We start from the raw sequence: 15,052 nt of genomic DNA, 5'->3' as shown, positions 1-15,052 counted from the left end.
AATAAATTCGAATTTAATCGACAAATTAAAGGTAATTTATTGTCCGTAATCTGTGTAAACGAGCGAAATTATACTAGCAGCGAACCGCTAAAAACGGGAATAAAATATACGTGTAAAATTTGTTAAATTGGCCTTAAACCCCGTAATTTGTGGTTTTATATAATTAATAAGGTATATTTATTAAGGTTATTAATAATTTTTTTTCGCTAAAAATCGTTTTATTAGCCGTAATTACGAGGGATTTCCAAAAATATTCAACATTTAAATTCCTATTTATTAATCGTTTAATTTTACGTTTTTCCGGTCCGATATTTACGACCGGTTATTTAAAAATTTTAACGTAATTTTTAAAAAATTGTTAATAATAATAAATCGTTTTATTATATATATTGGTTCCGCGGTTATATAAGTTAAACCAAATTTGGTCGGAATTGGTTTAATAAACGTCGTCCGGATTTATTTCGTAAACCTGCGTAAAAAATTTATTCCGGCAAAATATTATATTATTAATATAAGGGTAAATAATCGAATAAAAAAAGGAAAAAATATTAATATTTTCCACGATTATATTACCAGTTTTTATTATTAACGATATTTATCGTTTCCGCGTGGCCGATTAAATATTGGTTTAAATTTGCGTTTTAAAAATTCGTTTTTTTACGCCTCGTATCCAATACCGCATTTTTGTAGATTTGGACGGACCGCGTTTTTGCAATAAAATCGATTATTCGTTACGTTTTTATTATAATTATTACCCACCGTTGGGGAATAATTTGGTATAAAATCGGTTATTGCAAAAAAAAGGAGGGGAAAATGGCGAAAGGTTTTTACCCTATTTAAAAAAAAGGGCAGCAAAACGCAGCTGCCCTCCCCCAAAAAAAAAAAAAAAAAATATTACGGCCATGGTAATCGTGCGTGGTCCGAAAACGGGATGCAATTTTTACGACGGCGACGGATTGGTGGCGGCGAGGTGTATTTAACAACGGAACGCAAAAAAGGGTGGGGCGGGGCGCGAAACGGCGAATAACTATTGGTTACAGTTAAGGACGCGAGGCGGCTCCCACTTGCTCCCTTGGCACTTCGTACCGGTTTTGCCCTTACTGGTTTAATTAAGGGAAAGCGGACGGGATCCCGTATATTCCAGTGGGTATGGTCGTATGTGTTTGTCCTACCCAGGACAGTCATAGTTGGCCTCACCGAATAGACAAGCACCTTTAAAGCTTGATGTTCATTAACCTCGCAGCCTGTATGTAGTTTAGAGATCAAAACAACCACTTTCTCGAGAATAAACCAACTCCAAAACCCCGCCCACTACTCCCTATAGATACTCCAATGACCGAGCACACACACGTACGCCTCGCCCAAAGATGTCAGGCATTTCAGCGCGGGAATGTAGGCTGCTTGGCCAGCATGACCTGGACGCTCTCGCGTGCACCCTCCGTGTTCCAAATGCCATCCACACCGCCGCGCCGCCACTCATCGCCCGAAATGTCACCTCCACGCACCGACTCGCCCCAGATGATGTCTAGATCCCGCTGCTGTGATGACAGCCAGCTCTTGATGAAATTGGTCGGGTCCTCACTCATCTGAGTGAAGAAGTGGTGCCGCAACTTGGACTCACCCACCGCGCCTACCAGCACCGCAAGCTGCTCGTCGAGTCGCGCAACCTCCTTGAGCATTGAAGCATATTCACTGGTCTGAGGATTGTTCTGCTGTGTGCTGGCGGGGATGAATGGGAACATGCGCGCTCGCAAAGGATCGTCCACCATCACTTGCACATCGTAAATGGTTGGCGTGGGATTCTTATGGAACTCTTCGTCCATCCGGATCGTGTAAGGCAGCTCGATGGGCGGCAGAGGCGCAAGGTGGTATTCGATGTGTTTGGCCAGGTTGACAATATAATCTTGTTCTATATCTTTCGGGGCGCTGCCGTCTTGCATTTTGCTGGTGGGGTTACCGTCCGGCGTCTTTCCAATGACCTAGAGATGTGGTGCATATGAGATTAGATATACGAAGCGTCGGCGGTTGCGCACAACCTCAATCAACCCGTGAGATCCTAGAACGTACTTTGCGCAATAAGTCATCACAGCGGAACCTGCGTTTCTCCTCATCCTCCAACAGACCCATCAACCGAATGTAGTCCCAGAGTCGTATCAGGATCTCTTGTGGGGTGCCCTCTTTCATGTCTACAATTTCCGCTAACTGCGGGCTTATCGAATATCTTTTCGGCTCCTCAGACCTGGTCAAGATGATTTTGACGTTGAGATTGTCGTCACCACTTCGCTTGAATGTTATCTCGTCAAAATCGGCCGCTGGCGGGAGTGGTGCCTTTGTCATTTGCGATTTTTGCTGTGGTAGTGCGGGCTTCTTCCATTCTATGATTTGTTCGGGTTCAGCGGTCGGGTCGGCACCATGACCTCGGTCGACAACCACGGAGAGGGACTCGAAGAAATGCGAGAACCTCGGACGCGGGCCCTGCCCCGCTAAAGCAGCAGTCTTTTCTTTGGTTGGAGCGTCCGTATCCATTCGATCTGCTCCTTGCGCTTCCTCCTCATCCTTTTTTGTAGGCTCGGATCCGGATGTTGTCAAGTCGTCGTCATCGAGAAGACGGCCTTCAATCTTGAGACGATATGTGGAGTCGGAGCTCGCAGAGAAATCAAAGTTGTCTGCTGTTATGGCTGCCTGCCATGGTTGGTCTTCGACTGTGTTGCTGATCCAAATTCGCATGGTCTTGGAGCGCTTATGGCAGTAGACGGGCTGATGTCAGTTCGGTGCCATGAAAGGGTGTAACTGAACGACCAAGACATCTCCAGTCCTCCAGGCACGAACGTTGCTACACACGCGCCTGCTCCTCTTACCTTTGGGTTTCTGCTCATCGAATCAACGATGTCCAGCCGCTTGCGCGACATGGTCGCGTCAAGGCGTCGCTCGTAGTCGCGCAAGTCCCTATACCGTTGTACGCCGTCGCCAATGATTACGTCCTCGACCCCATCCGGCATCGTCTTGTCGGTCGGCTTGCGCGCTTTGCGCTTTGCGGCCTCACTCGACTGGGCTTGGCGGCTCGGATCCATGGGCTGCATCTGCTGCGGGTTCATGGCCATCTGGGGATGCGCGCCGGCCTGCATCATTGGCATTTGGCCTGGGGCTATCGCCACGTTGCGTGAAGGCGCCATGGTCAGTACGGCAAAAAATAAGTCAAACCAGACAGTTTTGATTCGCGTCCGAGAAGATGGTAGGGCTTGATTGTTGCAGGGTAAAGGGAACAGGCAACGGGACTGGACGTTCAGATGCCTGCTTTGACTTTGAGTCTAGGCGCTCAAGAAAGTAGGATAGTCTTCCGCTTAGCATCCGAATGCGCCGACAACCGTTCTTCTTCGGTAGCTGGGTAGCTAGGCACGAGTCCAATTCCCCATCCAGCCAAGCCTGCGATTTAACTTGACCTGACTTGTCGACGCGAGGCGAATGCTGCAGTATCCGCAATAGCGAACCCGGTCCCAGTTTTCATTAACAGCCGTAGCCCCAGCCAGCCGTAGGCAGCATTTGGCAACTTTGCAGTTTAGGGAGCGAAGTGGATATCAACCAGGAATGGATCGAATTCATAGATCGACTATAAAAAAACAATGATAGAAAAAAAAAGACAAGGCAAAAGTGCAAGGGAGGATTAATTGAATAAAATAACAATAAAAATAAAAAAGGGAGTCTACCAGACGACATACCTATTGCATGCCCAATGCTTGGGCCACGGCGCTGCCCGCCCATGTGTGGCTGCCTCGGCGGCACCTGTTGTGCATACTGGCGAAATTGTGGCTGCATCCTTACTGGGATTCGATGACGACCGATAGCATCAGTGGCTAGAGTATGATATCGAAAAGATAGATAGATGCAAAGGGACTATCTGGTCTGTCGCGATGGCAATCGCTTTGCGGATCTTGCTACCAGAGCGGGCCTCGAATTCTAAGTTTGCGCCCGCGTCTTGTTTGATCGCGTTGGTCGCGTTGGGACAAAAAAATGTCCCTTAGTCACCTCAAGGGAAGAAGAATAAGGACAGGAGTGGCCCACTTAAAATCAGCTTTGGCCAACCAGACAATCGAAGCTCGGACCACCAAGTGGGAATCTCAAGGTACCGTAAGGGAATCGCTTGGCACTGTCAATCTTCAAGAGGTATCTTGGGCAGGCAAGGCAGGCAACCAAGGTAGGAGGTAGGTGAGTGAGGTAAACCAACCCCAGATAATGTCCCTTATATCATGATAGAGAAACTGTTTAAGGACCAATATTGTATGCAAAGAGTATAGGTGAACTTCTACCGCAGCAAATATATGCATGATCAACACCACGCCATGTCTCAAGACAGTACAGAAAGACTGCCCAAGTGTTGCAGGCGGCCAACAAAGAATGTACGCAACATCCAAAATAGAACAAAAAAAAAAAAAAAAAAAAAAAAAAAAAAAAAAAAAAAAAAAAAAAAAAAACAGAGTGCAGCATAGTGACTTGACGCCCTCGCTATGAAATGCCAGATTACAAAATGATGTAGAAAATAAAGGTTGAAACAAAGAAAACAAGCCCATGGTCCCCGCGCTGCATTTCCAGTGAGAGCTGGGTTCTGCGATCATCCTTGGGTGGGGGAGGGGCGAATGGAACGGTAGAAGAATTCCTACGGTATGCTCCTGTTCAGCCACGACGCCCACACGTCGATCTCTGCTAGATTCTTTTTAACTCGTAAAAACTGTTCCAGTTCCTGGAGCGTGTTGCGCAGCCCTCTAGAATGCTGCACCGAGCCCATTTTTTGATGCCCGCTTGCTGAACCGATTCCGCTTCCTTTCGGGCACCTGATCCTGATCCAAACTTGCCTGGCTCTTACTGAGCACCGCTGACCGACCGGACCTGTCACAGACCGTGAAGCCGTCACCATATTCCGGATAAGTTGCTCTCCCTCCCAGTGTACTGGCGGGACTCGACAAAGACGACGACATGTCACCGAATCCCCCGTTGTCTCGCTCGTGATTTCCAAGCGTATCTTGCGATAAAGCATAATCTCTGGCCCTTTCCAGAGATTCGATCCAGTCATCCACCGATATCTTTCCCATATCTGTCGACTGTGATCCTTTTGGCTCTTCGAAGACGTAGTGCACACCTCCCTTTTGTTGATCAGGTCAATAAAGAGCCTTTTTTTCATCATGATGTAAAACAGATGATGGGAAACTGTGTACTTACTGTGTCAACGGTCCATACCGGCTGCCCCTTGACATCCACCTGTGATTTCCACATGCAGTCCGGGGCCAGTAGTGAGATCTCCGTCTTCGTTTTCTTCTCATCGCCGCCCGCAGGTGCAAGTACGATACGCCCGCTCGTCGTCACCATTACTAGACGTTGTCTCTTCTTGGTGGTACTTCCACCAAAAAATCTCGAAAGCTTTTTGTGTCCCTCTTCTCCCTTGCCATGGGGACTATTGGATATCGGTGAAGTGATCACCATCAGGTCACCAAGTTTCAAAATCCGCTCGTTACTCCGCGTCAGCACTGGTGACCAATCAAGGTCCAATTGTGTTGGCGGCGGCAGCTCTGTTATGATCCTTCGTGGTTGGGGCTGGGGTTGCTGCTGTTGCTGTGGTGCTTTTTGAGCTCCGCTGTTATGGTGATGGTTTTGTGGGTGTGCACCACGGGGGTTTATTGACTGTTGGGAAGCGGAGGAAACGCCATTCAGTTGAATAATATCAGGCTCCTGGGCAGGGGGAGCATAGGGCCTCAATCTTGGGGCCTTGGTCCTCCACAGATCCTTGCCAATATATTGTCCGTCAAAAAACTCGTGATTCCGGATGTGCTCCACGGTCAACCTTCTGTTTGGGTCCAGCACTAAACATCTTTCTACAAGATCTCGGGCAGTACTTGGAAAGCCATGGGGGAACTCGTATTCGAGTCCCACAATCTTCTGGAACGTCAGATATTCGCTACCCCCTTTGAACGGCGGCCTACCAGCCAGGAGCTGGTATATTATACAGCCAAAGGCCCATATGTCGCTAGCTTTGCTGGCGCTCTTGTCCGTTAGTAGCTCGGGACTGACGTACTCGGCTGTACCCACGAAGGATGCTGCCCGGCCGTCGTCCGAGCCTCCCGCCCCTCCTGGACCCCTCTCCAGCATCTGTTGGGCCGTTGCTGCACGAGGGTCCGGCAGAAGCTTGGCAGTTCCGAAATCCGTTATCTTGACGTGCATGCGGTCGTCCAACAGTACATTTTCCGGTTTCAGATCGCGGTGTATGACGCCTCTAGAGTGCATGTAGTCGATAGCGTCCAATATTTGTGCCCCATAGAATTTTGTGCACTCGACATCGAATGTGCCCGTCTTCTTTAGCACCCCAAGTAGCTCCCCACCAGAGCAAAGGTCCAACACGTAATATAGTGATGTCTCGTCCTGGAAGGTGTAGTAAAGTCTCACGATGCCAGGGTGTTCTGTCAGTCTGTTGAGAGTATTCTTCTCGATGTTGACATATTTTATCTTCTTCTCCTTGATGATGTGTTTCTTCTCCAGAACCTTGATGGCATACTCTTTGAGGTTCTGCTTGTCCGTAGCTAGGTAAACGGTGCTGTAGGAGCCCTCGCCGAGAACCCTACCAAAGGAAAAGTCGCGGACACCCTTCCGCACAGACTTCATCACCGTCCTTCCATTGGCATCCACTTCTCTCTTGACACTGACAGCAGCTCCTCGCTCCTGCCACTCAACGCTGCTGGTTGGGAGTGGTAGTTCGGGGTTGCTCGAGGGTGCGGCCATTGGTATCCCTGGTATGGAGGCGTATCCCCCTCCCATGCCTTTGGAAGCTGTCCGGCGAGGAGGAATGGGACCGCCAGTAGAGGGTATCGATGAAGGCTGGCGTTGGCCGTTGTGTTCTTTGACGCTTGGCTCGCGAGATATCCGATGGGAATCATATGGTCTCGACGTGGCGTTCGAAGCACTTCTCGAGGGAACGTGGTAGATAGCCGAAGTCTCAGTGTTGGTCCTGTGCAAAATATGTTCTGGATCGGTATAAGCATAGGAATTGTAGATTGCGGAGCTCGGCCGAGGAGTTGCTGCGGGCGAGCGGGACTCGCTTGCGTATGGCTGGTGGAATGGCTGGTCCGCTCGATCATTCTGCGACAAGTTTGGGTCGGTTTGGTTTACTGCTCCCTGCACGGACTGATTCGTCTGCTCGGCCCTGGCCGGCGAATAGGGGTCGGGTGGTATTTCTCGATCCTGGTGATTTGTGGTAGACTGGGCGAAGGAGGCATTCTCGACGAGGCTACCGCTCTTGGGACTCGGAATTGCGTCGTCAGGATTGGCGATCCTCAGACCACCCAGGGCCTGAGAAAGGCTGAGGTCGCCGTTCATGACTGGGTAGACAGTCCAGGCGGCGGGACCGATGGGTAGGCCGCCTTGGCAGTTGTCTCGGGACGATAATTAAAAGTCGATTTTGCGTGGGCTGGCCAAACGATCAAAGACAGGGAGGCGGCCACGGCAATGTCCGCTCACCGGAGCTTCTGGGCAGTTGCCGGTCGGGAAAGTTAGAGAATGATGGTTGAATGGAGGAATGACACGATGCAGGCATGGACGTAAAACCGAGATTGAGGCGGTCCGCAACCAGTCGGATTCGTTGCGGTGGATAGATTTTGACCGTATTAACATAGATGTTTTGTCAACAGGTAGGTAGGTACGTGTATATACGCGGGCAGGTAAGATTCTCTCTCTGGTTGTGGTGGTGGTCGTCGTTGGCCGTCAATGCACTCCTACCAACGAACAATTCTCGACTCACGGCCCGGGGTGGGGGTGTTCCTCCGCACTATCCCAACCCGCCCTTGGAGTATTATCTAGGTCCTCTGGGTGCATTCAGGACCCTGTCCTAGGGCTCAATATTTTATTCGGTGGAGAAGCCAGGCGGACAGGCAAGGCCGGAGAGTGAGGACGATGATAACTGTCCCCATAAGCCAACAAACTGCAATGGGGAAATTCTAGATCAGGATGCGATGCAGTGTAGTAGTAGTGGCGGCAAGGCAATAGGCTGTTGAGCCGAGCAGAGACGTAATGGCCAGGGACCTAAAGCACCTAGGGCGAGTCGTACCTACGTGCGTTTAGGTGTGGTGGTGGTAGTGGTGCAGCAGTGCGTGCCCGGGATCGCATGCACAGTAAAATACGCACTCCCGGTCCGCGTTACACCACACCCCAAAAAAATCAAGAAATGAGCGAACGGCTGACCAAGCTTCAACTCTTTGTGTGTTTGGGAGCCCGACTAGCAGTAAACACAAAATAGAAAATCAAAATTGTGAGAGAGGGAAAGAAACATCAGTATGAGCACCGCCTTGACTCTCCAGCCCCTCAGGCTGCAGATCAATGGAATGCGACGGTAGTGAAATAGTCAGGGTACAAAGTTTAGCCCAAATCGAATGCCACGACTGATGAATGACGGGTTCGACGATTAAGCCCCATGGAATGACAGCCACTTGCGACCAACCTCTCCCGCCAACTTGTCTCCAAGGGCAAGACAAAGTTGGGGCTTGGTCGAGTTTCGGATGGCTGCAGAAACTAGCCTTGATTTGATTGGTGCAAACGTATAGCAGCTCCCCCACTACCTCTGACCATACGAACCTTGACCGCACTGTAATCATCAAGTGGTTCTGGGCAACAAGATAGGTGCTATAGGTACCTGACCCTGACCTGACCCTGCCTCACGATACATTACATTACATCAATACCTTGCCAAAGGTTGTAAATCTGAGGAGCATCTTTCTTGGGGATAAGTATGGTAGGTAAGGAGGGAGGTAGGTACCTAGGGAAGGTAGGTACCTAGCAATGTAGGCACAGTAACCTAATGTAGGTACCTACCTATTTTCCACCCTATTCGGGGATTAAGGAACGCTCGGCAAGTTTGAGCATCGCTTTACTTTTGACATGACTAGACTACAGTAGGTCATATAGAACCTTGAATCGGTAGGTGTTCAGGTTTAGCCTCAGTTCCATATTTCGAGTGATCCATATTCATTACAATTTGCACTTCTAGTCAATATTCTCTGGCATCTACCGGTCTCACCGTCAGTAACACTGTCCATTATAGGAGGACGATAGCACCAAGGGGCAACCAGTCGTTGGTTTGTACACGTACGTAATTTGGTCGAAAGATAAAGAAGAAATGCGCACGACATGGGTCTAGTAGAGAAAGGTGGGTTGGTGGGTAGGAATTATGAATATTTATCCAGCCGAGTTGGCAAAAAAAAAAAAAAAAAAAAAAAAAAAGGTTGCAGAAAGTGCTTGCACATAGCCACATACAATCTATACTACTGTTCCAAGTAGCTAGGTACCTTACCGTAGAGATACACCTAGGCAGTACAGTATTCAGGCGTCTACTGGTAAATAGGTAGGTGCCTATATTCGGCCAGGCCTTGTGTATGGCGAAAGCGTCATTTTGTTTACTTACCTAGGTACCTAGGTACCTGGCGGCCGGCTACTATGTACCTACTTGCCTACTTAGTTTGAAGGTTGCAAGGCAGGTATCTAGGTACCTACTTATTTGAGGCACCTTACATGTTCATGGAGTTGCATACCTACCTAAGTATTCAATCCTTGCTGGGGTCGAAAGTGCTCTTTCCACTTTCCTGACCAAATTGTAAAATAGTCAGAAAATGCGCCTTCCATTACATTATGAAAGCTGTCCATCTCGGCGGCTTTAAGATTGGCTGAATCATTTCGGTGTTCTCGTCTTTTCGAGGTGGAACAGAGTCTTTACCTAAGCCCAATTCTCATATCATTTGCAGCTCAGCAGCCCCAAAATGCTTCGGCTTCCACCCACCGCCATTGTTATAGTTGCGTCTGAAGTAAGGGCCTACGAGGAGCGACGACAGTCTCGGCGCCATGTCTTCCAACCAGGCAATGACATCAAGTCCGTAACCGAGGTTGAGAGCCATGACCCAGAACGAACCTCACCATCGCCAAGTGCCGATGTGAAGATTGATGGTTCGGACACAAGCAACCTTCAGGATGTTCTCGCATCATCTCCTGGCCCATTCACCCTGGGAAGTGGCGGGCACGATGAGCTGGCTGAAGCTTTGAATAACCTTGCGCAAGGTCGTAGCATAATTCTCGAAAGTCCTTCGTTGCCTGTTCGTCTCAAAACCACGCGGCCAGATGGGACCGTATCTTTATCAGAGCACAACAATTCATTAACCCTTGACAGTCCTCCCCCAGAGGTGGATGACCTGGATGCACAGCCTACAGCAAATGAGGCCTTGAGGTCGCATCAAACTGAAATGGGACTCAGAACGCAGCGACCTTGTATACGGTCGTCAAGGCATGTGTCTTTCGATATGGCTTTGTCCAGGTCTTCTTTGCAGTCGGCGATGCCTCGGTCGTTATATTCGCTCCCTCGGGTTTCTTGGGTGAGCACAAGGTCTTTGCAAAGACAGGATATTGTGAGTTGAGTTGTGAGCCGAAAGCTGGGTGAAAATGGTGCGCAACGAAATGTTAATTGTCCACGTAATGTATACGTGCACAGGGAGCATCATCGCCTGTTGCTATGTCGCCAGGCAGCAATTCTAGTGTGACAGTCCCACCAGAGACGCCGCCGCGCAGCTCATCCCTTCAGGCGGGAAGCCGAGAGAGTTGGTCCTCAAGCGTCACTTCGGAACGCTTGGTTACCCGTTACGGCAGACCCCCAATTGTCCTTTTGAGATCTCCGGAATCCAGTAGCCATGCGGCGTTGAGAGCCTCGCAATCGCAAGTTAGGGGAGAATCGAGCGCGTCCCATGCAAATGTAACACAGCCGAGCTTGTCGTCATCACTGCAACTAGACGGTAATCACGACTTCCAAATTTACAACGATGAAATGCCCGCAGCCGAGCAACCGCAAACGCCACAGAATCTACCTGAGGCTCGGCACCGTGGTCGATTGGGGGGTCCATTCACAGCTCCCCTCACTCGGATCGGTATGGCGCATGGTTCTGCGACAACAGCAGCTAGGGCCGCAATCGCGATTCTTACTCCTACCACTGTTAGCAGAGGAGATCGAGCTCGACGGGAGCCGAGCCCGCCTGGTCTTAACACCCCGGGGTTTAGGGGTCTATATGGAGGATTGGAGAACACCGACGACGCGGTTCTGCATGAAGCCGGCTATAGAATGACAAGCCGCGACAGTAGGGACTTGGAAGCTGAGCGCAACCGAGAGGAGAGCCGCTGAGGGTTGGTGCCAACCACACAACCTCACCCGCGATTGCACTCAACACCCTGCCGCAACGTACTACTGTAAAAGTCTTCGGCAAACGGTTCATTTCTTTTTAGTCTCTTTTTTCTTTTCTTTTCTGTTTTATTTTTTATTTTATTTTTTGCTTGAAAGAGCACGTCAATTGCGTACCAGTAAGGTTTGTGTGGAAAGACAAGACATTATGAAAAACCTGAGGCATCACACTATCGCCCAATAGCGTGCAGACTGGCCCACCTAAGCTCCCTGCTCTATGATGACAGGTAACTAAGGCATCAGACACATTGGCATTCTTTGACCTCAGCCGATCGGGAATCCTACCTCGATGTAATTCGAGAAGGTTTGGAAGAGTGGTCCAGACTGGGATGGTAATGGGAGAGTTGTTTAGAAGACAGGTTCGTGTGTGGCACAACGGCTTGTGTTAATGCGCAATATTTTAAGTACAACTTGCTAATAAAATGACACCGTAAACTCAAAAGATGAGACCAGTAAAACTCTAGGTGCCTGAGGCATAAAGCTTGTAGTGTATTAAAAGCCTGAGGCAGTAAGCAAGACGAAAATAATGGAAAAGATTTTTTGACAAGAGCCTTCACTATCACCATCAGGGATCACGGGAGAAAACTATCCGATCATTCGCTGGGCTTAGCCAAGACTGGCAAAGACTGGGTGCGTTTACATGGCACCGCGCAGCCACAAAGTCTCGTTGGTAACACTCGGACATGGGAGCAGCCGGGGTAGCCGATAGAGGATATTTTGCTTACCATAGGCTTGCTAGGTTGCCAACCATACTACTATTAACGGTAACCCTGTCTTGCATGGCTGCAAAGTTTTTTTTTTTTTAGCCCTCGCAGGTGACAGCTGACTACTGTACCACAAGGCCCGTCACCCTCCGACAGCTGGCAAGGAACCGGGAACTAATACAGCCGAAAGCTGCAGTGCAATTGGCTGCTTCCACAGCGACCGGCCGATCAAAGTCTGAGACCCCACTTAATCTGGCCCTGCAACTGACAAAGCGCCTCACGCGAAGAATCTCCCGCCCCCGGATGCCTGCAGCCATACCGCCAGCCAATGATGAGCCCGGATCCCGGTTTTAAAGTGCGGGGACAGTGTGACACTGTCAGAGCATCGAGAGCTCGTTCCCTTCCCCCCAACTTGTAGGAGCTCCGACGCCTCAGGCTTGGCTGGTAGCATTGTAAGCCTCTTGTTAGTGTTAGAAGCAGCAGTGGCTGGCATTTCGCTGTGGATCCAGATAGCATCATAACAGCTCCACCAGCGAGGTACCAACAAGGGAGCTCTTTCCAGTTTCCATCTTCATGTACTGTACTGTAGTGTAGGTTGTTGCTACTTCCTCTCACGAATCGCACCTCGTGCTATTTGCCCATTTTGCGCCGCCCGTTACATCTCTCTCACTTCCTTCTTCCGCATCCGCTACCATAAGTTCCGCTGCTTCCCCCTCGCACACTTGGTTCAAGATCCTTTCACTTCTCCCCCTTTTACCTCACCTCTTACACTCAAAGTACATTGACCGACCCATTTGCGTTCCTATTATACTCTTAGTTACGGGTTTCACCACCTCACCTACTACTACTACTATTATCTATCTACCATCGGGACTTACTCTAGTACAATACCCGCGACGGCCTCGTTGTCCTACCGCCGTCACCGCGTCGCCGTTTGGCCCACGTCCTCACTTAGACCCCTGGCCTTCAGTGCATTGCTGTCACTGCTTCCCATCTTCTCCAATTGGCCTCCTCTCTATCTCATACTCTTTGAATCGGGACATTTAAGTCTACCTACCTTGATCGTCTTAGTTTATCCTCCTCCATCTCATCCGACCCAGAGCATCCGGCCTTTAGTCGCCTTGCTCCACATTGTCCATTTACAACGCGCTTACCTTTACGTGACCCGCGTTGATCTAACTTGACCATAGCACATACCTGCACCAGATCACCCATCACAGCACCCATCGTTCGATTCTAACTGCCATATTATTTTGATCTCAAAAACAGATTTAGCCCAAAATGGCGTCGTTTGGTCGTACATCATCGCCAGTCCTCACCATGCCGCTCCAATCACCCTTCTCATCTCCTTTCGGTAGACCACCCTTCACACATCAGTCATCTTCGCTCAGCCAGCCGGCTCCTTGGGCCAACACACTTGCGCAGAACACGGCTCAAGCTCCTAGGGGTCGCAAACGCTCCCGTGATGAGGCTGCAGTCAATCTCGACTCGCCGGAAAAGGTGCCTCCGCCTGTCGTTGCTCCTCAGGAAGATGAAGACGAGTGGGAGTACGGCCCTGGCATGATCCTTATCAAGAAAAATTCGCGCTATGTCAATGATGCTTCAACGCAGTCCGGCACATGGATGGAGGAGCAGAAAGCTAGAGATGAGGCGCGCAAACTCGAAGAGGCTCTCGCAATCCAACAACAGCAAGCTCAAGAACGTCCCTCACTGCGAAGCCACAAATCATCACGTCTAGACATGTCTTCAGTCACGCTTTCTGCTCGTGCCGACTCGTCGCCAGTCCGATCAAGCCCTGGACGGGATATCTCAGATCCGTCTTCGGCGAGCGACTCTCCTGCACAGCCCGTTGTGGACGACTTTACTTTGCATCTTGGGATCGGCTGGGGTCGTATCAGCGACGCACTCGAATCTGCTGCGCGAGGCTGGGCCAAATACATCGAGAACCACTATCAACTCAGCAACGTCGTCATCAGACTTGAGAGCCGCGGCCTCGAATCCTACTTGGTCCAGGCCAATGAGGGGTATTTCCTGTTTGCTGAAAACCTTAAGCAAGGTCGTCTAGTCAGCCAGGACCCGACGCGCGCTTTCCAAAATCTGAAGACTTCGCCTCCAGTCTTCGATGGTGCAGAAATAATGACAGCAGCTGAATCGCCTCGGCCCACACAAATAGAGTCGGCGGCGACGACGACCGGTTCTCGCACGGATGTGCAAATGGACCTAAGCTGAATGGCTTGAGCGACCTTGACTGATGTAGTGCGGGTGGGTTGCTGCATGGGAGTTTGGGATGGCGTTTGGAATGGCTTTTTAACCGGGAAGGTAAATCAAAGCACTCGGAACTTGGCTTGCTTGCTCTTCTTTCAAATTTGGGGACACATCGTCCTACAAAAACTTCTAACTGTACTACTACAATCAGCTTCGAAATCAGCGGTTGCAACCGTATCGCGGCGCAATAAAAAGTTCTGACATGCATGTTTATTTTCAGATCATGATCATGTTGATGCCTATGTTGTGTGTGATCTGCAAACTGTAGTAGAAATGTGATGTCTCTTGCTAGCGAAACCGTTGAGAAAGAGGCTCAAGCCTCTCGATCGCGTTGACAAACTATCGTATGATTCGCATCCCCCTGCAGTGTTCTCTAAAGTAAGATTTTTCATGTTTGCCTGAGGCTATTAAAATTCTGACTCGGTCACCAGCAGAGGTTGCCTGATGGTCGGAATAATGACTTGCAGCCAATGAAAAAGCAAATGCAAGCTAGGTAAACTGGGCGACACAATTGGACACGAAGCGGCTATAACGATGACTGATCCTCGTCAACAAGGCACAGTTCTTCGGCCTATACCTATCCAAGCTATCATCAGCATGTGGAGAAGAAAAATTGAAGGATTACAAAAAAAGGAAAAGAAAGAAGTTTCCGGTCCCTGCAAACCTGGCACAATAGTACCTTCGTATATTTAAGTCGCGTTGCTGCAGCAATTAAGTGATGGCGTCCAGCTAGGGCGGGCGTCCCACCGGACGAAAGACCTCGGTGTACTGATGTACCGGTAGTGTGCAGGCCCCCGTCGAATCATTGTCGGCATTCCTGCTATCTCTGATGAAAACC

At 49.7% G+C, this 15,052-nt stretch overlaps 5 protein-coding genes across 5 annotated transcripts; 2 read left to right on the top strand and 3 right to left on the bottom strand.

Annotated features, from left to right (window-relative positions):
* Positions 1–657: 657 nt before the first annotated feature.
* On the bottom strand, positions 658–882 carry PgNI_03696 (uncharacterized protein; the record flags this gene model as incomplete). The annotated part of the gene is made up of 1 exon (XM_031123749.1): positions 658–882. A coding segment is annotated over one exon (225 nt), but the record flags the coding sequence as incomplete, so codon positions are not given.
* A 327-nt stretch (positions 883–1,209) lies between these two features.
* Positions 1,210–3,214, bottom strand: PgNI_03695 (uncharacterized protein). The gene is made up of 3 exons (XM_031123748.1): positions 2,859–3,214; positions 2,068–2,757; positions 1,210–1,979 (listed from the first exon to the last, which is right to left on the bottom strand). Exons 1-3 carry the CDS (start codon positions 3,171–3,173, stop codon positions 1,380–1,382), a joined length of 1,605 nt encoding a protein of 534 aa, XP_030983326.1. The 5' UTR covers positions 3,174–3,214; the 3' UTR covers positions 1,210–1,379.
* A 1,267-nt stretch (positions 3,215–4,481) lies between these two features.
* PgNI_03694 (uncharacterized protein) lies at positions 4,482–7,356 on the bottom strand (the record flags this gene model as incomplete). The annotated part of the gene is made up of 2 exons (XM_031123747.1): positions 4,482–5,135; positions 5,212–7,356. The coding sequence occupies 2 exons, from the start codon at positions 7,354–7,356 to the stop codon at positions 4,758–4,760; spliced, it is 2,523 nt and encodes an 840-aa protein (XP_030985342.1). The 3' UTR covers positions 4,482–4,757.
* Positions 7,357–9,785: 2,429 nt separating this feature from the next.
* PgNI_03693 (uncharacterized protein) lies at positions 9,786–11,188 on the top strand (the record flags this gene model as incomplete). Its single annotated transcript, XM_031123746.1, has 3 exons — positions 9,786–10,202; positions 10,274–10,424; positions 10,512–11,188. The coding sequence occupies 3 exons, from the start codon at positions 9,786–9,788 to the stop codon at positions 11,186–11,188; spliced, it is 1,245 nt and encodes a 414-aa protein (XP_030985343.1).
* A 2,042-nt stretch (positions 11,189–13,230) lies between these two features.
* PgNI_03692 (uncharacterized protein) lies at positions 13,231–14,178 on the top strand (the record flags this gene model as incomplete). The annotated part of the gene is made up of 1 exon (XM_031123745.1): positions 13,231–14,178. The coding sequence occupies one exon, from the start codon at positions 13,231–13,233 to the stop codon at positions 14,176–14,178; it is 948 nt and encodes a 315-aa protein (XP_030983329.1).
* Between the last annotated feature and the right edge of the window lie 874 nt (positions 14,179–15,052).

Source organism: Pyricularia grisea (genome assembly GCF_004355905.1).
Source record: "Pyricularia grisea strain NI907 chromosome Unknown Pyricularia_grisea_NI907_Scaffold_2, whole genome shotgun sequence".
Taxonomy (NCBI): Eukaryota; Fungi; Ascomycota; class Sordariomycetes; order Magnaporthales; family Pyriculariaceae; genus Pyricularia; species Pyricularia grisea.
Note: the sequence above shows the minus strand (reverse complement) of the source record. Positions and strands in the feature narration are given on the sequence as shown.

What these genes read in the sequence shown, in the direction of transcription:
- PgNI_03695 (XM_031123748.1), bottom strand. Translation starts at nt 3,173, where the DNA reads ATGGCGCCTTCACGCAACGTGGCGATAGCCCCAGGCCAAATGCCAATG. An exon ending in CGATGAGCAGAAACCCAAAG is followed by an intron (nt 2,758 to 2,858) that starts GTAAGAGGAGCA and finishes AACTGACATCAG; the next exon opens with CCCGTCTACTGCCATAAGCG. An exon ending in GTGATGACTTATTGCGCAAA is followed by an intron (nt 1,980 to 2,067) that starts GTACGTTCTAGG and finishes CCACATCTCTAG; the next exon opens with GTCATTGGAAAGACGCCGGA.